This window comes from Ascaphus truei, chromosome 3 (assembly GCF_040206685.1).
Source record: "Ascaphus truei isolate aAscTru1 chromosome 3, aAscTru1.hap1, whole genome shotgun sequence".
In the NCBI taxonomy this organism is placed as follows: Eukaryota; Metazoa; Chordata; class Amphibia; order Anura; family Ascaphidae; genus Ascaphus; species Ascaphus truei.
In genome coordinates, this window is record NC_134485.1 from 120,453,383 (window position 1) to 120,478,190 (window position 24,808).

Consider the following 24,808-nt stretch of genomic DNA (forward strand, 5'->3'; position numbering starts at 1 on the left):
ATGAAACACAGACAGATCTCAGTGCACATCCAGCGAAACTTATACACGGTACAGTGCCTAAATATACATGTATAGATATCTATTAAATAAAATGGTCTTTTAGTTTAACATTTTGGCCAAATTGTTGTAAGCCCATGAGCCACTACACGGCAGACCACATCTCAAGGGTCCCTAACACTAATATAAATTCTTAATAACCTGTGCATTACCAGGAAGAATGATTTATAATAAATCTGTCAAAATTAGTTGCAAAGTTCTAAGTCTGATTGAAGCTTTTATTAACCTGTACATTACCAGGAAAAGCACTCTGTATTAGATTTGTCACAATCATACTGCAAGCAAGAAAGTTCCCCTGAGAGTGGGAGATGCTATGGAGTGAGCTTTTAACCATTTAAATGTGGGAGGAGGTGAGCTTAAATTAGGTAGGAGGTTGCCACCCTCCAATCAGCTAAGACCAGCTGAACAAGAATTGTAAAACATACAGGCACATGAAAGCTCATATTGAACCCCCAAAATAACCAAAACATATATATAAGCATATAAGTGTCCCAGAGGAGTGCTACTGGGCATGGCAATATATATTTAACCCAGAGACAGAACATGAAACACAGACAGAGCTCAGTGCACTTCCAGCGAAACTTATACACGGTACAGTGCCTAAATATACATGTATAGATATCTATTAAATAAAATGGTCTTTTAGTTTAACATTTTGGCCAAATTGTTCTCAGTACACATCCAGCGAAACTTATACATGGTACAGAGCCTAAATATACATGTATAGATATCTATTAAATAAAATGGTCTTTTAGTTTAACATTTTTGCCAAATTGCTTAGCTGATTAGGGGGTGGCAACCTCCTACCTAATTTAAGCTCACCCCCTCCCACATTTAAATGGTTTAAAGCTCACTCCATAGCATCTCCCACTCTCAGGGGTACTTGCTTGCTTGCAGTATGATTGTGACAAATCTAATACAGAGTGCTTTGCCTGGTAATGTACAGGTTAATAAAAGCTTCAATTAGACTTAGAACTTTGCAACTAATTTTGACAGATTTATTATAAATCATTCTTCCTGGTAATGCACAGGTTATTAAGAATTTATATTAGTGTTAGGGACCCTTGAGATGTGGTCTGCCATGTAGTGGCTCAGGGGCTTACAATAATTTGGCCAAAATGTTAAGCTAAAAGACCATTTTATTTAATAGATATCTATACATGTATATTTAGGCACTGTACCGTGTATAAGATTCGCTGGATGTGCACTGAGCTCTGTCTGTGTTTCATGTTCTGTCTCTGGTTTTAAATATATATTGCCATGCTCAGTAGCACTCCTCCGGGACACTTATATGCTTATATATATGTTGTGGTTATTTTGGGGGTTCAATATGAGCTTGTAGGTGTCCTGTATGTTGATGTCTTGAGTAAGGTGGTTATTGACATCCAGACAAAGATGATTTCATTGACATAAAATTGCACTATTTAAAGGAGAATACAATATTGCTAAAAAAAAAACCTGGATACAACCAGGCCAGGGTACCTTGACACATGGATGGATAATTAAATTGACACTTTTAGATTCTATTTAACATTGTCAGCCAACTGCAACCAGATCCTCCATAAAATTTTAAAAAGGAACCCATGGGAGAGAGCTTTTTCTTCTCCTCCTTGCTCTCCCATGTCATCTGTCCTTTCCCTTCCTCCCAAACGAAGGTACTACAGATTATTAGTGGAATATCGGAGAGAACGATTCTAACTATGACGGGAAAGGCAATGAAATAGAACACTCTGTATTATTTCTATACTATTATATTTCATGTTGGAGTCTCTGATGTATTATGTTCTGACTACATGAAGCATTTGGAACTATAAAATGAATCAGAGACCATAGATACTGAATGTGAAGGGCACATTAGTAGAGTAATTTTCAGTGTCTGTGGCAGAACTGCTTTGCTAGCAAATATTAACAAAACGAGAAGAGTTGCTGGAGGGCATGAGGTTTCGCAAAGGAGTGATTTTTTTTGGCCCATCACAGATTTTACTTTATTAATTCATACTGAAAGAGAGAGCAGGAACTCACTGGCAGTGAATCAATAGCTACACAATCCAAGAGATGAAGGCACTCTGGTGGTATCAGTGAAAAAACAAAAAGAAGCCATTTATTAGTTAATAATCAACATTTCTGTCCAATCTAAGACCTTTGTCAAGATGACATCTTGACAAAGATCTTAGATTGTCCAGAAATGTTGATAATTTAAAACTAATAAATTGCTTTTTTGTATTGAGACCAATGGAGTGCCTTCATCTCTTCGGTTATATGGATTGTGCTGAAGTGCGTGAAGATATCACTGGTCATGCACCCATGGCCATGTAAACTTTAGTATCGCGAGTGCTCCTACTATAGGACAGTGAACCAATAGCTAACAGCTGTATGAGTTTTCCATAAATGAAAGCCACACTGTAACGGTGGATTCCTTGTTGAATAGTGAGACAGTGAAATCCTGTCCACACAGACTGATACAGCACTGAGGAGGTTAATCCAAAAGCAGGCTATCTGAATTAATCTCCTCTACTGACTCGTATAAAAACACACGGTGACTTATTACAGTGATCTCGAGCACAGAATGAAGACTCTGTGCTGCCAGAGAGATCCCAGGGGAAGAGAGACTATCCAAGGCAGCATCGCCCCCAGGAACTCGCCATAGGGAACCACCACAGACCCTTGACTTACGGGGAGAGCTTTCTGTCTACAGGTACCTCTCTTTGGACTGTGTCAAAGGTTGATAAGAGGCCTAGCCTTCCAGCTCTCAGATAGGGACTGCTGAAATGTCTGTCAGTTCCCTACATGGGGTTAGGCCTGGCTTTCTCTTCTAAAGAGTTTGCTGATATGAAGCTGTTTTTTGTTTAAAGCTGCTGGCTAATAAGCCTTAGTTTATTTTCACCTAAAAATGTATCTGGTATGTTACCCTCTGCACACATCTCCTACACCCACCTTCCTCTGATTCCTCTTTCTGAAGTGTGATAACCATTTTTGTTTGTTAATGGCTATTTACTAGCCAATGTCTAATACATCTAGTTTAAAATGCTACTTTTGGAGGTATTCCATGTAATTGTGCCACAGCAAAACCATTCAACACTAAAAAGACACGCAGCAGTAAGATTAATACAATGGGAAAAGCCATTTTTTCTTTGGAAAAGTTTTATTCTCTTCTAGTAAACTATATTTCTCCGTAGCAAAACTTCATTAAAAAAAAAAAAAAAAATCATAAAGGCATCTTACTGTAACTACACATAATCTCAAAAGATCCAACATATGTAGTAAATGATGTTAAAATATTTGTGGTTAATTTGAAACTTTCATCTTGTAGAAAAAAGAAATGTCTGGACCAACAATACCCAGCCTACTGCAGGAGCAACCATTGTAAATAACATACTGGTAAAGAACTGAAACCGAAGAAAATATAGCCATATCTTGCTTGAAACAACAAAATGACCCTTATATGGAAGTACTTCTGCCAAATAAGACATATCCTATATAAAACTGATTATTAAGCTAGGCAGTGATAACACAAATAACACTTGTCTCAGTTAAGTCAATACAAAATACACTGTTCCAGGTGAAGCTAGCGATATGCTCTTATTTCTCTGTGTTGTGTAATTACACATTGCAGCCGACGATTTCTAATCTCATAGCAATGTTTTGGTTCCATGTCTTCGGAACAATCCGCAAGAAACGGGCAAATATTGGTGGATTGAAGTAATTCTTGACATGCCCACTGCTGTTAACATTTCCAAGGAATACCTGAAATGAAAAGAAAGTAAACAGCGCTGAAACATAATGGTGTGTACAATTTCCACTGCGCGAACCTTTACAATTTATTTTTTTACTTGGATTGAACCAAAAATGTAAATATTTTTATATTTTTTTATTAGATCCTTTTTAGGTTGTGATACCTTTTAGGGGACCAACATGAAAGTTCTTCATACATGAAATTACAGGGTACAGAGCTTTCAAAACCTCCCAGGTCTCTTCTTTAAGTGTACTGAAAAAGAGACCTGTGAGGTATTCAAAGCTCCGTACAATATGATATAATCTATGAAGTACGCTTGTACTCTTAAATGAACCTACAAATGTCTTACCTACTTTGGAGTTTTCAAAGTGTAAATGTGTGTATGTGTGTGTATGTGTGTGTGTATATGTGTGTATATATATTTACATACAGTATATATCAGTGCACAGATCGAGTATCAGGGCTCCGATTAGCATGGGGAAATCAGACCAACCTGTGGCAAAACACCTAACGTGTGGCCACCAACGGACAACATTTCACTGCATGCCAATTGATCAGGTCACGAGACACAGATGGCAATTTGGATCAATTAATATTCCAACGTGAGAGTTTCAGGATTCACGTACTAGACACTGGGACCCCTAAAGGTCTGAATACATGTCTGACACTGTCGTGTTTTCTTTCACCCAGACCTTAACTTGTCGACTGCTTGACTAAGGTTGCCATGTTTGATGTTCGATATTATATGACCATGCTCCTGCATTGTGATTTCTAACTCCGGGTTGACTTTTGGCTTACAGGGTTTACATTTTGCCCATGTATGCTCTTCACCCTAGCAGTCAAAGCGAGAATGATATTACATCTGTTTTATTTGTGGATTTGACCACCTCTTTACTAACATCTTTTTATCCTATACAGAAAGCATCTTATTTCATCCACTAACGTACACGGTACAACTCCCCTGGTAGTTATCAATAAGTAACTTCTGGACAGGACTGTTTGAATCTGTCCTATCTACCTCGGACACATGCCGAGTACCACTGTACAAGTACAGTAGATCAATCTGAGAATGTTAGCCCTCTTGTGGTTGTGGTTGGTCATACCGCTTTTTAAAAATATATATACTTTTTGTTACCTACAGTGCCCTGTTATTGTTACATGTGTGCAACACCACTAAAACCTTCTGTGTGAGCCAGAAGCTTGCAGATCTGGGACATTTTGTTCCATACTTGTTTTGATTTCACACTCTGGGTCCCTCTGGCTCGTCTTGAACAACATGTCACTCTTGTGTGCTGAGTTTTTGGCAGCAATTTTGGATTACTGGGTAAGGCTGCGGACAGGCAGGGAGCAGGCGTGCTGGCGCTCATGTGCTGTGCCCTGCTTGGCCCGGTGATTCGTGGCCGGCTAGGTGCACGCGGGGGGGGGCGTGTCGGTGGGCGCGGCAAAGACGTCACGGAGCTGGCTTGCCCTCATTGGGCGAACCGCTCACGAGAAGCGCGAGCAACCTGCAGATTCAAATTTGCTTGCTTGGCAAGTGCCGCGCATGCTCAGGCGCTTGCTGGCCACACACATTGCCGCAATGTGTTTCATCGTGGCCAGCGTGAGCGCGCCCGCCCGCTCAGCGCCACCCTGGACAAGTACAAGGTTTATATGGTCTGGTTGTTTCACTTTGGTAGATCTTGATTCATATATATATATATATATATCACAAATCCTGCACTCCTCCCAAATTGGCTTGCAATTTCTTAGTGAAATGTTGTATTTTGATCCTACCCATAAGTCTAATATCAAAAGAGATATTTAGTTGCATCTTTTGATCAAAAAATGATTGAAGCGTACTATCCCCTCAAGGTAAGCTCTATTTCGGCAGGTGCATACAGTATACTAAATGTATATTATTTCTTATTGTCCTATGGGCTGAACTTAGTGAAATTAAATGAATGAAGCATAATGTGATAAGTGATTCAGTGCAATAAAAAACTGTCAAAAGCCAGAAACCAGGTTCCCTTAGTATTATGTAGAACAAACAAGAAAGAAATGGCAGTGCACTGCGGGACAAAGAGCTGGACTGATTGAAGATAACATCAATTAATTAGCACATCACGAACCTCACATGAGGCAAAAATAGCAAGTCTTAGGCCTCGTCCAGGGTGAAAACAGGCGCTCCAGCGCTGCGCCCTGCTTGGCCGAGCGATTCCTGGCCGGCTAGGTGCGCGTGTGCATCTGGGGGCGCGGCAAGGACGTCACGGAGCTGGTTCGCCCTCATTCGGCGAACCGCTCACGTGACCCGCTTGCGAGTAGCAAAATCAATTTTGCTTGCTCGGCAAGCGGCTGAGCGCCGAGCAAGAGCGCCCGCTCGCTCACGCATGCCACATGCATTGTCTCAATGTGTCCAGCGTGAGCGCGCGCCCGCTCAGCACCACCCTGGACGAGGCCTAATGCTTTTCACGCCTCTCCTGGCGCTTTATCAAAGAGTGAAATACCTGGTACGCGGCAGATCATTAAATAGCTGCCGTGTAGGTAAAGACCCGGATCTTGGTGAGTGTGGGAGGCCAGGAGCAGAGCAGGCTGCTATGCTACACTGCTGCCATACTCCAATGCGGAGCAGCTACAAAATGCTCTCCCTGCTGCACACCACTATTCAGGGTAAGGGGGGGCGCAAAAACAGAGAGGTGGCGCATAAACGGAGGGGGTGTGCATAAACGGAGGGGGGGCACATAAATTGAGGGGGGGCGCATAAATTGAGGGGGGGCGCATAAACAAAGGGGGGTGCATAAACGGAGGGGGGAGCAAAAATGGAGAGGGGGCACAAAAACAGCGAGGGGGTGCAAAATCGGTGAGGGGGGGCACAAATACGGAGAGAGGGTGAAAAAACGGATGGGCGTGCAAAAATGGAGAGGGGGTGCAAATACGGAGAGGGGGCACAAAAATGGAGAGGGGGTTCAAAAATGGAGAGAGGGGGCGCAAAAATGGAGAGAGGGGGTGCAAAAACGGAGAGTGGGGGCGCAAAAATTGAGAGGAGGCGCAAACATGGAGAGTGGGGGCGCAAAAATAGAGGGGTGATGAGAGGGGTGGGGGGATGAAAGGGGGGTGAGAGAAGGGGGGGGGGATGAGAGAGGGGTAGGGGGATGAGAGAGGGGTGGGGGGATGAGAGAGGGGTGGGGAAATGAGAGAGGTGTGGGGGGGATGAGAGAGAGGTGGGGGATGAGAGATGGGTGGGGGGGATGAGAGAGGCGTGGGGGGGATGAGAGAGGGTGGGGGGATGAGAGAGGGTGGGGGGTTAGAGAGGGGTGGGGGGGTGAGAGGGGTGGGGGGATGAGAGGGTGGGGGGGATGAGAGAGGGTGGGGGGGATAAGAGAGGGTGGGGGGATGATAGAGGGGTGGGGGTGACAGAGGGGTGGGGGAGATGAGAAGGGGGGTGAGAGGTGGGGGAGAGAGGGTTGGGGGATGAAAGAGGGGTTGGGGTGTCAGAGGGATGGGGGGCCAGAGGGGGGGGGTGAGAGGGGTGGGGGGATGAGGGGTGGGGATGAGAGAGAGGGGTGGGGGGTCAGAAGGGTGGGGTTGATGAGAGTGGGGTGGAGGGTGACAGAGGGGTGGGGGGATGAGAGAGGGGGTGGGGCAAGAGAGGGGATGGGGCAAGAGAGAGAGGGGGTGGGGAAAGGGAGAGAGGGGGTGGGGGGATGAGAGAGGGTGGGGGATGAGAGAGAGGGTGGGGGATGAGAGAGAGGGTGGGGGGTGAGAGAGAGGGTGGGGGGATGAGAGAGAGGGTGGTGGGATGAGAGAGAGGGTGGGGGGGATGAGAGAGAGGGGTGGGGGGATGAGAGAGTGGGGTGGGGAGATGAAAGAGAGGGTTGGGGGTGAGAGGGGTGGGGGATGAAAGAGAGGGGTGGGGAGATGAAAGAGAGGGTGGGGGGATGAGAGAGAGTGTGAGGAGATGAGAGAGGGAGGGGGTGGGGCAAGAGAGAGAGGGGTGGGGCAAGAGAGAGAGAGGGTGGGGCAAGAGAGAGAGGGGGTGGGGCAAGAGAGAGAGGGGGTGGGGCAAGGGAGAGAGAGGGTGGGGGGTGAGTGAGAGGGTGGGGGATGAGAGAGAGTGATGGAGCAAGGGAGAGGGAATGGGGGAAGGGAGAGAGGCGATGGGGAGAAGGAAGTAGGGATGGGGGAAGGGAGAGAGGGGATGGGTGGAAGGGAGAGGGGATGGAGGGGAAGGGAGAGGGGATGGGTCAAAGGGAGAGGGGATGGGGGGAAGGGAGATAGGAGGTGGGGGAAGGGAGAGGGGGTGGGGGAAGGGAGAGAAGGGATGGGGGGAGGGAGAGAAGGGATGGGGGGAGGGAGAGAAGGGATGGGGGAAGGGAGAGAAGGGATGGGGGAAGGGAGAGAGGGGATGGTGGGAAGGGAGAGATACGGTGGGGGGTAGAGAGAGAGGGGGTGGGGCTAGAGGGAGAGGGAGTGAGGAGGGGAGCATGTGGGGAGAAGCTGGAGGGGAGCATGTGGGGAGAAGCTGGAGGGGAGCATGTGGGGAGAAGCTGGAGGGGAGCATGTGGGGATAAGCTGGAGGGGAGCATGTGGGGATAAGCTGGTGGGGGGCATGTGGGGAGTAGCTGGAGAGGGACATGTGGGGAGAGACTGGTGAAGAGGCAGGGCCGGTGCAACAACTAGGCAGCCTAGGGTGGCACATTTTCTGTGAGCGCAGAGGGTGGGACGGGTGGTATTAGCAGCGTGACTCACAGAAGGCCATGAGTAGAGCAGAAGAGGAAACGTGCACTGCAGAGGAGGAAGGCGGCGACCTGGAAGAAAATGAGAACTTCCAGTGCCAGAGATGACCTCCACAGCCAGGTAAGGAATTTTAACTGGGTGGTGGGGGGGGGGGGGGGTAAAGAGGGGATTAACGGGGGTGAGAGGATGAAAATGGGGTGAGAGAATGAGAATGAGGGGGGTGGGAGTGAGAGATTGTGTTGGGCCAGGGCAAGTCCAGCCAATAAACAAGAAATTCAGACATTTTGGGGGAGAGCACGCTGAAGGTTCGCCATGGGCCGCAAATACTCTTGAACACCCCTGGCTAAAGGATAATGGTAAAGGCAGGGTGGCAGATGTGGCTGAGATGTGAATGTGCTCACAAGTGATATTTTTATTTACAGTTAGGGTTTAGGATTGTAAGGAAGAAGCTCAATTATACACAGTGTAAACGCATATCAGAGTAGGGGGCCTATGCAGTAAAGTCCGATAGAAATTATCGGCAGGGTTTTGAACTCGCCATGTTTTTACCGAGTTGCTCTCATGGTATGCAGAAAGGCCCGAATATCAGTGAGAGCAACATTTCCAAACATGGCGAGTTGCTAGCAGCGATAGGACCTGCCCTCCGATAAGGGCTCACCTGGTGACATCTATCTGCTGCCGAGAGATCTGCCTCTCTGCGAAAATCTCGCCTGAAAAAAAAATATTTTCACATGTAGCCAGGGTCCCCCCGGTCCCTCTGTCTCCCGGTTCCTTTCCCCCTTACCTTTGCTTGCTGTGGGGACGTTGCGGGGGCGAGTGAGTCGTCGGGGGCTCCCGGCAGCGTCTGCGATGGGACACCGCCATGTTGGTTGTGTTTGCGCATGCACGGAGGCTCGCAGAGGTATCTGGCGGCCATGTTGAGGTTGGCGCGGGAGTTCGCGCCTTTGCAGGGCCATACGCTGAGGTTGGCAAGGGTAGCGGCAGCCATGACAAGGGAGCAGGACAGAAAGAGCTAGCGGCGGCCATTACAAGGTTGCGCATGTGCAGGACAGTACGCGCACGCGGCCCCAATGTTGAAGAGCTCCGCAAAGGACTACAGCCCCCATAGTGCTTAGGAGAAGGTAGGTGACCTGACGCCAAGGAGCCAATAGGGCTACAGGATTCCCTGAAGGAGAGATACATTTGGCGCGCTCAGGACAGGAAGAGCAGTAGGAGCTGGGACACAGACAGGGGAGGGTGTGTAGGTGCAGGGAGCCAGTGGCCCCTCCACTAGGCCAGAGACCCCCCTAGGCCCCAGCCAGGCCCTACTCATCATAGATTGTAATTGCTATAAGGGAAGGCCCCTTCAGTTAGGGACTTTGCCCTTTAGGAGTTAGGTAAGTCAGGGACACAGCTGAGTGCTGAGTAGCCTGGCAAGTGAGGTCTGGGACCAGACTTGTCTCACTACAGATAAAGGGACTATCTGTATGGTGAGATCATTCTGTTGGAAGGAGGACGCCATCGCGGAGACTTCAGAGCTGGAAACAGACGGCTCCTCTTCAGTTCTTATGCTGTACCCGGGTACAGGAGCCCCGGGCAGGTACAGTCATCAAGTGCACAAACTTTAACAACAGTCACACCCTTGGGGTATTGTGGGACTCTTGGAGACTCAGTGTGAGCTACACAGTATTGGGAACCAGGTGGGGGTACGGCCCTGCGAGGTCTGAAGGATAGTTGTATTATTAGTGATCTATATAGAGTGTTATGTAATGTGTTAAACCATAGTCTGTTACAGTAAAGCCCTTTCTATTTTTACTAATATGTATGTGTTCATTGTAATTGTGTCCTGTGGGGGGCTGCTTCCACTCTGTTGGGATCCCTCACAGGTGGAGGTGCTGCACCATATGTAAGAGAAATTCACCCCAGGCTCTCAGCGGCAGAGGCCTAGGCTCCTGCGAGCCAACAGGTAAAGGGCAGCACCAGTAGCATAATTTCATCCTACCCCCAGATCTCACTTAGGGGTGGGGGAAACAGGGCTACATTTGGAGGCGCTGCTGAGAGTCACACCTGGGGCGCCCAAATTCAGTCATAAATTATGTCGTCCTCATTATCACTATATTCGGGGACAATACAATGAGCTTTCAAAAGAACTATTCATCCCACGGGCAGTACAAAGGACTCGGGGCCATCCCTTAAGGTTGGAGGAAAGGAGATTTCACAGCAACAAAGGAACGGGTTCTTTGCAGTAAGGGCAGTTAAAATGTGGAATTCATTACCCATGAAGACTGTGATGGCAGATACAATAGATTTGTTCAAAACAAGTTTGGACATCTTTTTAAATAGGAAAGGTATTCAGGGATATACCAAATAAGTATACATGGGAAGGATGTTGATCCAGGGATTAAACCTATTGCCAATTCTTGGAGTCAGGAAGGAATTAATTTTTCTCCTTATGAGACATCATTGGATGATATGACTCTGGGGTTTTTTGTTTGCCTTCCTCTGGATCAATAAGTAAGTATAGATATAGGATAAAGTATCTGTTGTCTAAATTTAGTATAGGTTGAACTTGATGGACGTACGTCTTTTTTCAACCTCATCTACTATGTAACTATGTAACTATGTAACGACCTTCACGCCAAGAGGTTTATGCATGGGAGCAGAGACCTACTGGCAGCAGTTCCGGAACCTGAAGTACACCGCTAAGATGAGACCCCGGGTCCTCGCTCAGCGGTTATTGGACTTGTGTACTCGCTGGATATAACCCGAGGAGTAGACTAAGGAGGCAATTCTTGAGCAAGTGGTATTGGAACAATTCCAACAGATAATACCCCCTTCCGCACGCTCATGGGTAAAACGTCTTGCTGCTGAAACCCTAGCTTTGGCGGTCCGACTCGTTGAGAACTTCCTTGGGGCCGAGGATCAGGCGAGTGCCCTGGACCCGATGGATCCAACTTCACCAGCACTTGCAGAGACTCAAAGAGGGAGATTGGAACAACAGGGAAACTACGCCCCTCCATGCGCAACCGCCAAGTGCCACAAAAGGAGCAGTCCTTCCAACAAGGAAGAAGTCAAAACGCCAGGCACCGCAGAGACCCTCATCCCCTTCCTGATGTCGGCTTGTCGCCAAATGAGAGGAACTTCCGAGGACGTCACCCACAGGACCCACCAGATGCCTGGACTCCAGTATCCTGTCCAGCGGAGCGCTATTCACGGCCCCCTCCTGCGAGGGAACTCTCTCCATGTTCCGCCTGTGGAGAACAAGGCCACCGGCATGTGGACTGTCCACAGATGGATTGTTCTTTCAGCAGGATCGTCGCCTTGGCCTACACTGGAGAAAATTACAAGCCCTGGCTACTTCCAGCCCAGGTTAGGGGAAAAACCGTCCAGGCTCTGGTAGATTCGGGCTCTGAGAAAACTCTGGTCTTCCAGGAACTGTTACCGCCTAACGTGTGTTCTTTTGACTCTCCGTGGAGTATGGAATGTATACACGCCGATGTAAAACGGTATCCGACGGCCAAAATCCGGCTATAGGTAAAAGATCAGGAGGCCTACCTCGAAGTAGGAGTCGCTCCTTGGCTCCCTGCCCCCGTTGTGCTCGGCTGGGACAGGCCTTTCTTTGCGGACCTAATGGCTCCAGTCTCTCATGAGGAGCCTTATTCTATGTCTCAGGAGAACCCTGGCAAACTGTTCCCCTTCTCTGCAGACCTTTTTCCCCGTAGACACCGGGTTCCAAAGACTCGGAAGCAAAGACTCTCTGACAAACAGGACTGGTTGCAGAAATCTGGGTCTCAAGGTGACCATTCTAGTAGCCAGAAGTCACAAGTGATGGCTGGGGATGGCCAGAGAGAGGGGGATATGGGCCCTGGAGATATACCAGACCTATACCTCCCTGAATTTCGCCAGAGGCAAAGGGAAGACCCAGTCCTTGATAGACAGTATGATAAGGTGGTAAACATTGATGAGCAGATATTGAATGCACAGGGGGTGATAGTATTCCCCCATTTTGAATTATCAAATGATATCCTGTATAGGGTGAATAGGCAGACACAACAGGGGAGGTCACCAGACAGATATTGGTTCCCACGGCGTTTGTTAAATCTGTGTTCACTCTAGCCCATACAGTACTGTCCCTTGGGGTGGTCACCTTGGCAGGGATAAAACATTGGACTGTATTTCATCCTGATTCTATTGGCCAGGGATGCATAGTGATATTGCTAAGTTATGTGCGGCATGTCCGGAGTGCCAGCTAACTAGTCCAAAGGGACAAAAACCAGCCCCTTTGGCTCCTCTACCCTTGGCGTCAGTTCCCTTTGAGAGGATTGGGGTAGACTTGGTAGGACCTCTAGAACCTTCTGAGAAAGGACACAGGTTTATTCTTGTAATAGTTGACTATGCAACAAGATATCCTGAGGCGTTCCCCCTGAGAACAGCAATGGCGAAGCAAGTAGCCAACAAGTTGTTGGAGCTGTTCTCACGGGTTTGACGTCCCCAGGGTATGTTGACAGACCAAGGTACAAATCTTATGGCTAAACTGCTGCAGGATGTCTTAAAATTACTAGAGGTCAAGTCTGTTTGGACATCGGTCTACCATCCACAGACTGACGGATTGGTAGAAAGATTTAACCGAACTCTAAAAGGGATGCTGAGGAAATTTGTAGATTCAGAAAAGAGAGCCTGGGATGAACTTCTCCCTTTTCTGCTGTTTGCAGTGCGGGAAGTTCCCCAGGCCTCCATGGGATTCTCTCCATTTGAACTGCTGTATGGCCGCCAACCCCGGGGTATCCTAGACCTCCTAAAGGAGTCCTGGGAGGAACAGCGGTCCCCTTCTAAGAATACCTTGCAATATGTATTGGACCTTAGGAAGCGCCTAGATGTGGTCGGGCATGTTGCTAGGGAGAGCCCAGGTCAGTCAGGAGAGACATTACAATCAAAATGCTCTTATGAGAGTGTTTCACCCAGGAGATGTTGTTGTTACCCAGTTGTGAGAGCAAACTCCTAGCCAAATGGCAGGGCCCATTCGAAGTACTCCGCCGCACGGGTGATGTGGATTACGAGATCGCTCAACCAGGGTCCAGGAAGGGTAAACAAATTTACCATGTGAACTTGCTGAAACCCTGGAAGATGCAGCGGTCTCTATTCATCCACCCGGTGGAGGAGGAAACGGACTTGGGTCCTCAGCCCCCACGGGAGAACATCGTGGGTGACGATAAAACCCCAATGGGTAGACAGATGTCCTCTGAACAAAAAATGGACTTGTTAGAAATAATTACACAATTCCATGATGGCAAACTAATTTAATTTCACATGTGATCGAGACAGCACCTGGGGTAAAAGTACGTTCCCGTCCTTATAGGTTGCCTGAAAGTCGTAGGGCCCTGGTACAGAAGGAGGTACAAGAAATGTTACACTTAGGAGTGATTGAGGAATCATGCAGTGAGTGGTGTAGTCCACTAGTTATGGTCCCTAAACCCGATGGGAAGGTAAGATTTTGTGTGGACCTCCAAAAGGTCAATGCGGTATCCAAGTGTAACGGGTATTCCACCCCACCCAATCGCATATATATAGTGTGGGTGAGTAGAACATGCGGTGTTACCGGTGTGGTGCGTATACCTGCAGGCTCACAGGAAGTCTGAGCCTCCGCTAGTGAGAGCCTGGGGTGAATCCTCTGGAACTAATCTTCTTTCAGCGCCTCCACCTGTGTAGGATTCTATGGAAGTGTAGAATGACCCTACATAGGAACCCAATCAGAAACCACACACACAGTGATTATATAACTAAGGACTTTACTAACGAATAATAATGATAACCTGTGTCTCTCTCACGGTGAGACACTAACAGTGACGTCTCGCAGGACGATTCCCAAACACTAGGTGATCCCACCCAGTGTCCCAAGAACCCCACCCAATGTCCCGTACTCCTACAGAGGTAGTCAATGGGTGACTGCGCAGTCACTAAGAACCTCTAGGCCTGTTGGTGCACATGTGATGGTATAATACCTGCCGAGCACTCCGGTGCTCGGGTCAGCAACAAACTTCTCAAAGGGTCAGACGTGTGATGAGTCCGTCTGATCCTCCAACCGAACTCCTTGCACGTGCGGACCGCTAGGGCGGTCCCACTCTGGAATCGTCTCTGTGGACCCCAACGTGGGTCCAACCGCTTCCACAGGAACAGCAGCAGCCGCTGTGTCCCTATCTATCTAAATGGTACTAACGTGACAGGAACCCTAACTTAGGGCCTGTCCCTGTAGTACAGCAACCTGTAGTGGCTTGGGGAACTCCTATGGCCGGTAGGGGGTAATGACCTGTCCCACTCCCCCTTACTACCCAAGTCCCTTCGGTAAGTGATCTGGAATGGACTAGAGTACTCTTCCATGCAGTACTTGGGCGTCTACCTACTGTTGGCTAGCCTAGTGCAGATCCTCTCCAGAATTCCTGACCTCGTTAACAGGCTATCCCTTCAGGCATCCTACCCCTAGCGCTACCTCAAGGTGACTAGAACAGCTATAGCCCCTCTCCAGACCCACTACTCTCTGACTAGTCCCAGCACCTACCGCAGCAAGCTGTAACTCACTGGAGGCTGCAGCCAACGTGCTGCGCAACAAGGTGCCTGCCTATCAGACCTCACAGCACTGCTCGCTGTGACCCTGACAAGGCAGCACTCTAACAACACTAAGGGCAGCGTCCCTATCTTGGGCCTCCCTCAGTACTTAACCCACTACACTAGTGGGGGGGGTTGGGGCCTACCTGGGGTGTGGGTACCTATGGTGTGCAGGAGCTGCTCTCACTCCCCGCACCCTACTTCCCACACAGCTCCCTAGCTCCAACTCTCTATCACCTTCCTCAACAGTTACCCACCCAACTAGTGGGGAGTTGGGGTCTACCTGGAGTGTAGGTACCTATATGGGGCAGGAGCTGCACTCGCTCCCTACACCCTACTTCCCTAACCGCTCCCTGACTCCAACTCTCTAACTGCAGACTTCCTTCTCCCAGCTCCCACTACTGTTAAGTGGCAGGGTCCCTAACCTGAGGGCTGCCCCTGGCAACACTCACCTTACTGGAGAGCCGAGCTATCCTGGACCAAGGGGGTGCTGGCCTAATACAGGGGAGTCCCTCTCTCCTGTACCCTACCTCCTTCCTTCACAGGGTCCCTCCGCTGACTGACTAGCGTGGTGCAAGCCCGCGAAATGTATCCTTTCCTCCAGGGCAGTCCTGCAGCCTTATTGGCTCCTATGAGGCACCTGGTGCCTCCCTCGCTATGCTCCATGGGAGTTGTAGTCCCATAGAGCCTATCCTGGCATTGGGGCCGCGTGCGCGCCTTTCCTGCGCATGCGCGAGCTATAGGGAGCGTCCTCAACCTTTCCCTACTCTGTTCTGGCCCTCGCGTGACTTTCCCTGCCTCTGACGGCTGTACTGCGCATGCGCGACTCTGTCGGCTTACTCCTACACTCGCGCGATCACTGCGCATGCGCGAGTGGTTGCGTAATGGTGGCGCTCTCCTCGCCGGCCGCCGGGACCTTAGAGACGCGACCGCGGCCTTAGCAACGGCCCGATCGCGTCCCCGGCAACCGGCCCGCTCGCGGAGACAGCGCACCGCTCCCTGCAACGGCCCCCACCCTTGGGATAGCCGTCGGGTCTGCCGCTGGCCTCCGGCAGTACCCAGCATTGCTTGTGCCCACGGAGGCTCCCGAGGGGGTCGCAGGGGGCAAAGGGTGACCTGGCTACACAAGTTTGACGCATATCCGATGCCAAGGGTGGACGAGTTAATTGACGCCCTTGGTAATACGGAATATATATCCACGCTGGACTTAACAAAAGGATACTGGCAAATACCTTTAGAGGAAAAGTCCAAGTGCAAAACAGCCTTTGCCACTCCCATGGGTTTATACCAGTTTGTGACAATGCCATTTGGACTGCATGGAGCCCCAGCCACATTTCAGAGACTCATGGATAAAGTGCTGAGACCCCACAGGGCTTATGCCGCAGCCTACCTAGTCATCTAGTAAACATTGGCGGGCCCATCTAAATAGGCTGAAAGCGGTCCTCAAATCTCTAAGAGAGGCAGGGCTCACAGCCAACCCTAAGAAATGTGCCTTAGATAAGGCGGAAACCAAATACATAGGGAGGTGGAAAAGTAAGGCCACTAGCCGACAAGGTAGTTGCCCTGAAAGAAGTTCCGACCTCCCAAACAAAAACGCAGGTACGCTCTCTGCTGGGTTTAGCAGGGTACTATCGGTGGTTCATCCCCAACTACTCGGAAGTTGCAGCCCCATTAACGGACCTCACACAAAAGTGTGCCCCTACACAAGTGGTATGGTCAAGGGAGTGTCAGAGAGCTGACAGTTTGAGGGAGTGGAACATCCGATCCTTTTTCTGAGTAGGAAATTGTTCCGAGGGAAAAAAACTACTCAGTGATTGAGAAGGAGTGCCTCGCAGTAAAGTGGGCAATCGAGGCTTTGAGGCATTACCTGGCAGGAGTCCATTTTACTCTCGTGACGGACCATGCTCCATTGAAGTGGTTAAATAGTATGAATGACTCCAATGCTAGATTGACCAGGTGGTATATGACCCTCCAACCCTTCTCATTTGAGATTCAGCACAGGCCTGGAAAAGAAAATGCAAATGCTGACTTCTTTTCTAGGGAAGGGGTGGATGGTTGGGCTTCAGCCGTGCGTGGCCCCAGCCACACACTAACAGAGGAGGAATGTGACAGGGTGAATTAACGTCACCAGCCATATACCTGGCAAACCTATGTTTAGGCTTGCAGTGCAGCAGTGACGAGGTTAAATTTCAGTTGAGAAGGGCTGCTTAATTGGTCTGACCCCAGCTGCATAATCAAGGTGTTTTAAAACCCCCAGGCTGTACACACATGCAGGCTAGCTGGTCAGGAGACAGAACTGAAGTACTGAAGAGATTACTGCTATAAGGTCTGTTTTTCAAAGTACATGTGTGATAAACTGTCTGTGTCCTGCATGCTGAAGAGAGGCTGCCTTGTTTTCTATGCTGAAGAGAAGCTATTTTGTTTTTGTATGCTGAAGAGAAGCTATTTTGTTTTTGTGTGCTGTATATTTTTAAGGCTCAATAAAGAAGCCTTATCAAGAGAACCCGCGTGTGTGGTTGCATGTACCCTGCAACACAGGGGTATCCCCTTACTTACCCGAAAAGGCCAGTAAAACTAAGGCCCCAACTCTGTGATGTGTGTGGCTAAGTGCAGAGCCAGGACCACGCTTGGTAATGTGTGCCCCTCCTCTGGAGTCCACCAGGGGGAGGGAGCACAGTGAGTCTCAATCAGCAGTTTCGGTTCCCCATAAGAAAGGTACAGGATGCAGCGAACCACACCCTCAGTTGTATAGAGCCTGGTGAGGCCAAGGAGTGAAATTACCCTTTCTTTTGTGTCCATGCTTACAAACAGGCTTGAATATATATGATGGTATGGACGCCAACATATTTCAGCAATCCACGGAATTCCAGGTGACAAAGGTGGGCAAAGAGGTGTGTGTACAATGTGTTAGTACTGAGTGTGACTGCCCATTTTGCGACCTTACTTGGGAACCTACATGTGCCTGCTGCGGGGCACAGTTCCTGATGTCCATGTGTGCAGCCTACGGAACCAGCAGAGAAAGATGTGACTGACCTCTCTACTGGGCCGGTAGATACAGCTAACCAACCTACCGCACTCACTGAAGTTTTGGAGGGCCCTTGCTCTCTAACCACGGTTCCAGGCTCAGCTCCAGAACCGGTTCCAAACTCGGTTCCAGACTCAGCTCAAGAACCAGTTCCCAATTTGGTTCCAATGACGGAACCACAGATGACAGAACCACAAATGGAACCTCAGATGTGGGAACCAAAGAAGGGTAAGGTGACTGCCCCAGGGGTGTCGGGTGTGAGTCCCCAGGTGACCGCGGAGCATGGTGGCTCATTACGCATGGTTACCAGGGCGATTAGCTCGCCTCGGCATCGCGTTCTGGTGGAGGTGTCCCCCCTAGAAGATTACTGCCCGGTGGTATGTGTGGATCTGTACCCACCACCTACTTGCCTACCGGAGAGAAGTGTTGACCCTGTCGTGATGTCCAGTGAAGCGGAAGTGGCACCTGACGGCGTTCCAGATGACCTGATAACCGTCAGCAGCCAGCGGAGCGATGAGGCACCAATCCTTTATTCCTTGCAGGCTGCGACGGCGGTATCCAGTGAAGAGGCCCTGCTTGGCGCTTACTTCTATGTGAAGGACCCCCAAGCATGTCTGTGTCAAGACCTGGATCTGCATCCAGATCGCAAGACGTTCCTAGAAGACGGCAATTCTGAAGCAGCTGCTGGAACGAGCCAGGACTGTGTTGAGACCGCTCTGGTAATTATTGCCTCCTTCAGGCGCAAGCTGAAGTGTTCTATTCGCCATGTGGTGGACCGAGGAAAAGGTCAAGACCTCCTTGTCTACCGCATCCCTGATGCGGATGGCTGGGTAAGGGTCTGGTACAGAGACTCCTTGCTGTTCCTTCCACCAGGAGGAGGAAGTGGAGTAGAACCAGAGCCTGAAGCACCCGATCGTGAATTCAAAGAGTCTACAGAGACTCACAGGAGTCAAAGTGAGGCGCCCTCACACAATCAGTTAGGGGCACCCCACAATGGGTCTCAGCAAACAGCTAACACTCAGCTGGCCTCGGGTATCATTGTGGTTATCAAGTCATGTACCAATTGTGATAAAGCGAATGTGATATGTTGTATATACTGTGCACTGCATTTTTATTATATAACTTTGTGCTGTGTGACGTTGTCCTCCAAGGGGGGTCGTTGGTATTTCCACCAGGGGGAGAATGTAGCCGGTCCCCTCTAGCTCCCCGGTTCCCCCTTTCCCCCTCCCTTACCTCCGTTATGGTAGGGGTGCTTGCGGGTGGCGACAGGCTGGCCAACGTGCGCAGAAGGTGTTCGGTGGCTATGTTGGGATTGGCGCGAGGTTCGCACATGCGCAGTCAGTGTGTGGAGTCCCGGCGGCCATTACAGTTTGCACAGGCGCAGTTGAGTGCAGCGGCAGCCATTACAGGATCGCGCATACGCGGTTAAGATAGCGCACAAGGCGCCAATAGAGTAGAGGCTCTAAAGGAACTACATTACCCAGAAGCCTCTGGGGATTGCCCTTTCACCCATATCACATGCTGCATTACAGCCAATAAGGCTTACAGATTCTCCTGCTGCAAAGGGGATACATTGTTGCGCGCTGGACAGTGACTGACAGTGGAGCACAAGTGTCAGTAGGAGCTGGGACACAGACAGGGGTGGGTGTATATGTGCAGGGAGGCAAGTAGCCTCTGCACTAGGCCAGAGATCTCCCTTAGGCCCCAGCAAGGCCCTACTCACATAATAGTGTGTGGTTGCTACAGGGACAGGCCCTTAAGTAGGGACCCTGCCCCTTTTGTTGTTTGTTAGTTCATGGACACAGCCAGAACGTTGCGCAGCCCTGAAGGTTGTGGTCTGGGACCAGACCCTGTCTAGTTACAGAGACGGTATCCACGGTGGGATCATCCTACAGGACATCATCCCACGTGAAGGCGGAATCATTGCAGGATCAGAGGATCCACTTATCTCCACGTCAGCGCGTCCGGGTGTGGACACACCCGGCAGGTACCATTAAACACCAAGTGCACCAACTATATCCTCATCTAGTACGGCGCTGATAACGCCTAAGGGTTGTGGGACTTTTCGGATTTTAAGTACATGGTGTGGGGTGAAAGCCCTGCGAGGCATGGGGCAGTTGTATCTCTAGTCATTATAGAGTCTAGTGTTCAGGGTTATCTGTTATGTCTATGTTCAGACCTTTCTATTTTTACAAAGCTATGTGTTCATTGTGATTGTTGCTTCCGCTCTGCTGGGATCCCTCACAGGTGGAGGCGCTGCACCATATAGTAAGTGATACACCCCAGGCTCTCCGTGGCAGAGGCTTGGCTCCTGTGAGCCAACAGGTTGACAACAGCACCAGTAGCATAATTACATCCTACCCCCAGATCTCACCTAAGGGTTAGGGGAAATAGGGCTGCATATTATTTCCCGAAGTCATATCTTTTACTTTGGTCATCATTTATCCATATTTAATTATAGCCTAGGCATTTCAATACAGCTAGTAAAACATTTTTTTTGTGAAGAAATCCTTATACAGTATTTACAATATTTACAATATTTTAAAGAACCTAAAACACAGTAAATACATCACTGTGCTTTCAATGATTATTGTTTTTTAAACAGGACAATACAGTACCTTTTCCATTGAAGTTGATTCATCAGGGTAGGATTTCCAATCTTTTCCGTTCTCACTGTGCAGAACAGTGTAGGATTGCACAAACATTTCAGTCGTCAGCCACTTTGCTCCCTGTGTTATGATTCCCGTGATCTTCTTCGTCAGCAGAAGATCGATATTAAGCCACTGCTGATTGTTGTTAGACTATAAAAATTATAAAACAAATGTCAGAAGGTTGACACACTATATTAACATTTTCTCTTTGGTTATAAAGACCAATACAATAATCTAGAGTACTACAACTTTGCAGTATTTGGAAAGTCATGTAATGTATCTTAGTTTTCTAGTTGCAAAACAAAGTTTGAGCAGAAAAACAGCACCAGAATGAGGTAGGCAAAAGCTTCCAAGGGGATTTTTTGTTATTGCATTGATAAATCTGGTGCAGTTTTTCAGCCAATAGATTATGGGTGCTATTTATTAAAGTCTCCTAGCTATGAATTTGGTGAGAATATAGTGGAAAAATTTGCACCCGAATTAAAAAAAATAATCCCATTGCTTTTCATTGATACTTTAATTCTGGTACTGTTTTTGTACCAGGTCTTCCCCACCTTTGAAGCTGGAAGACCTTAAAAAAAAAACAGTTTCCATAGGACACTGTGGCCCACACACTAAACTCAGTGAGGCCATTTAACATAATGTTAACCTCAGTTGACATAACGTTAATGGCTGAGTTGTACAGATGCAGCCTCCAGTATTAGATCACTTGCCTTGGAAAATCTGGGGCAATCTCCCAATAAACTGCAACATTTCTGTGAGATTTCTGCAGCCTGAATAATGGCCCATCGGCTTAACACAAGGGGGGGTCCCTGCAGTCCCATTGAAACTGAATGGGACTGCAGGGGCCTCTGCTGTGTTAATCCGATGGGCCATTAGGAATCTCACAGAAATGTTGAGGCATTTACTGTGAGATGCCTTCGTTTTTTACCCAGGCAAGTGGTCGGATACTGGTGGCTGCATCTGTACTCCCTCAAGAATGTAGCATAGTGTTAAAAGCCTAGCAGTATAAAGAACAGACGTTAGGGAGCCTGTTAATGCCAAAAAATAACCATAACGTTAGGACGTTTTTTAAGTCATACTTAAAATGGCGTCACTCTCATCCAGCCACTAAAAAAGGGCAAAAACAATAAGCAAAAGGCCAATTTCAGTTCCTGAAAGGGAGTAATGGCAGATTTGGGTATGACTTCAGTAATGTAGTGTTATTTTCCATCTTTATTAACCTCTCCTCCGTTCCAAAAGTCCTATTCCAGTGTCTGGCTGAGAGTAACGTGAAAACGTTGCTAATTACATGTTATTTGAAGAAAACGATGCGCCATCCTGAAATAACATGATGTGAACCCTATGCCGATGATCTCTAGTATAGATGTTACGTGGCATATAATTTGTTTTGTGTGTATGCCGAAAATGGGTAAATAACTTACGTTCCTGAATTAGGTAACAGTACTTTATTTGCCCCGAGTCTAGAGGGTCTGAGCCTATGGCATAGATTCACTAACCTCCGTTAAGCTTAAGTTAATATTGCACCCTGTATAAATGAACAGTATTATGAAGTATCGCTGTACTGACAATTATTTATTTCTAAATGGGGGGCAATAAGAAAAATGTATTGAATGCTGTAATTACAGTTAAAATAAGGGGTAAACATTGCTTGCGATGCAATGGTATATGTGAGAGGGGTGGGGGAGGATATCACACTGTTCTACCATGGGGTCAAGTAATAGGATTGATTACAAAACCCTATGGCAGAAAATAATTAAACCCCTTTGATGCTTGAGGCTACCAATGCATTGCATAGGAAATACCTTCAGGCAAAACTCACCCGCCATTAAAAGTTCTCTGATGGTTTGAAATTGAACTCAAAATGATACACAGGGAAGTTCATTTTTTTTACAGTCTATATTACAGCTCAACCCCGTTACAACACGATCCGTTACAACGCGGATCCGCTTATAACGCGATGCAAGCGTGGCTCCCAATTTTTGTATTTATGAATACTTTACATCACGATTATGGGTGTCTTACTGTAAATACTTTATTCTACAATACATACAATTGTACATTATTTCTAACGCGATCCGCTTATAGCGCAATGTGATTCTTTGGACCCCAAGCACAGCGTTATAAGGGGGTTGAGCTGTATTTACAAAAATGAATATTAATGCTTTCCATTATCCTTGTGGTTACCTTTGCGAACCAGTGTGCGACCCTGTGTCATATCCTTCTATTTTTATCCCCGTTATTCAGGTATCCAAACTGACATTGTTCATTTAAGGAATTATTGTGCTTTGACTTCTACCAAGTACAGTAATATATAGCCTGTCAGTACACTGAATATATCCAGCCTGCCAGCACACAACTGCTTTTCCCACTTAAATTGTGTATGTCGTTTTATGAGGCAAACGTGCCCGTTTTAGTTTTGACGATAACATTTACAGTACCTTTGCTTGCCAAGAATTGATATTGCCCTGCTTATTAAGACGGGCATAAGAAGGTTTCCATGTTGAATACCATGAAGACTTGTACGAAGAAGCCGTTATCTGTTCATCCTTGATAAGCTCATTTTCCATGCCCAACGGTATGGAGCAACCTGTGGAGGACAATACGCGTTTCTCATTTTCAATATACAGTATAATGACATTAATCAAATGATACAAACTAGAACTGATGGTCGTTTTAGTGTCAAGATATTTGCAGCGACTAAGTGTGGAGGGTAGTATACAGACAACATGATTGCTTATGGTCACATATGTCGCAGAATGGTTTTTTTTTTTAACAGTGAACAGTAACTGTTTTGCTTTGTCAGAGGGATACAATGGCCTAGAGCCATTAACCTCCATTAAAACTGAGTTAATATTGCACCAAAAAAAAAAAACCTGTGCTTTTACCGCAATTTTATGACCAAAATCATCAGCATTGATGTTACTGGGTGGGATATGTTGAGTCACAATGCAGTAATTAACTACACCGATAATTACCAGATAACTACTGCAACGCGATACAAGGGGGAGGGTAATCTTATACATAACAATGGGTTATGTAGTATAAATTATTACGTAACTATGGTAGAAAATACAGGAACCCCTTTGATGTACCAAGGAATATACCACAGGCACGAAAGGGGCTAATAACAAAGTTAAAATACACGACATACCCCTCTTGGCTACCTAAGTGGCTAATAAAGCATTACCATAAATTTACTAACCACTATGGCAAACAAGGGGTTAACCCCTATTTTGCCTAGCCCCCATTCCTAGGGCAACTTCCCTCCCTCCCCCAACAAATATCACCTTCCCCCTGTAGAGTAATAGTAATAGGTATCCAAGGGGACTAGTTAGTGTAGTTTGATTGAAATATTAACCTCTTAAAGCCCTTAGTGGTCAATTCGTCATGGAAACCAATGACTAGCTGACCAGTTGGGCTACTAAGGGGTTAATATCATGTAAAAAGTGTAATTTGTCATGTTTTATCACCTCTTCCATGTTGGTTTAGCTTGTCTTGCCTATGTACATAGCGGCCATTATACACATAGGCAAGATAGTGCTAACAGTCAGCCTGCAGTAGGTGATACATAATTCCAGTATTTGTTGGCGTTAGCCAGATACTGGTAAATATCAGGACTTGATGTCTGGCACCAAAATGAGTAAATATGCGGTATTTTCTTATTTTAGTGCCTGTCCTGATATTTGTAGCAGTACCAAGTTGATGACTTGCACTTTAAAAAAGATTTTTTTTTAAATGCCATAATATCCCATTTTGGGCATAACGATCTCTGGTTTTTAGGGTTTTTATTTGAAAGATGCCGTTCTAAACAGATGCTTTCAGTAGCAAAAAGAAGCGGAGACATTCACATTTTCTCTGGTATTATTACTGTTTAATGATTTAAAAAGTAGTAATAAAATTAGAGTTTATTTTCATGTTCACAGCGGAGTTATTGGTGTCTACTACTAAGCAGACAATGAGGATATAGCACAGATGAAAAAAACGTCTAATTTTAGGTAACAACTGTAAGGCCGTGCGTATAGTGCCCATGACGGGCAACGGCGATGC

At 47.5% G+C, this 24,808-nt stretch overlaps 1 protein-coding gene across 2 annotated transcripts in view; it reads right to left on the reverse strand.

The window, feature by feature from the left end:
- Positions 1–3,180: 3,180 nt before the first annotated feature.
- F5 (coagulation factor V) overlaps positions 3,181–24,808 on the reverse strand; it is a 228,769-nt gene continuing 207,141 nt past the window's right edge. For both annotated transcript variants that reach the window (XM_075589432.1, XM_075589431.1), the window contains exons 24-26: positions 23,200–23,348; positions 20,726–20,908; positions 3,181–3,801 (exon numbers count right to left, since the gene is read on the reverse strand). In XM_075589432.1, coding sequence (XP_075445547.1) covers positions 3,658–3,801; positions 20,726–20,908; positions 23,200–23,348 — 476 coding nt within the window. In that variant the 3' untranslated portion in view covers positions 3,181–3,657. The remainder of the gene's footprint in view (positions 3,802–20,725; positions 20,909–23,199; positions 23,349–24,808) is intronic.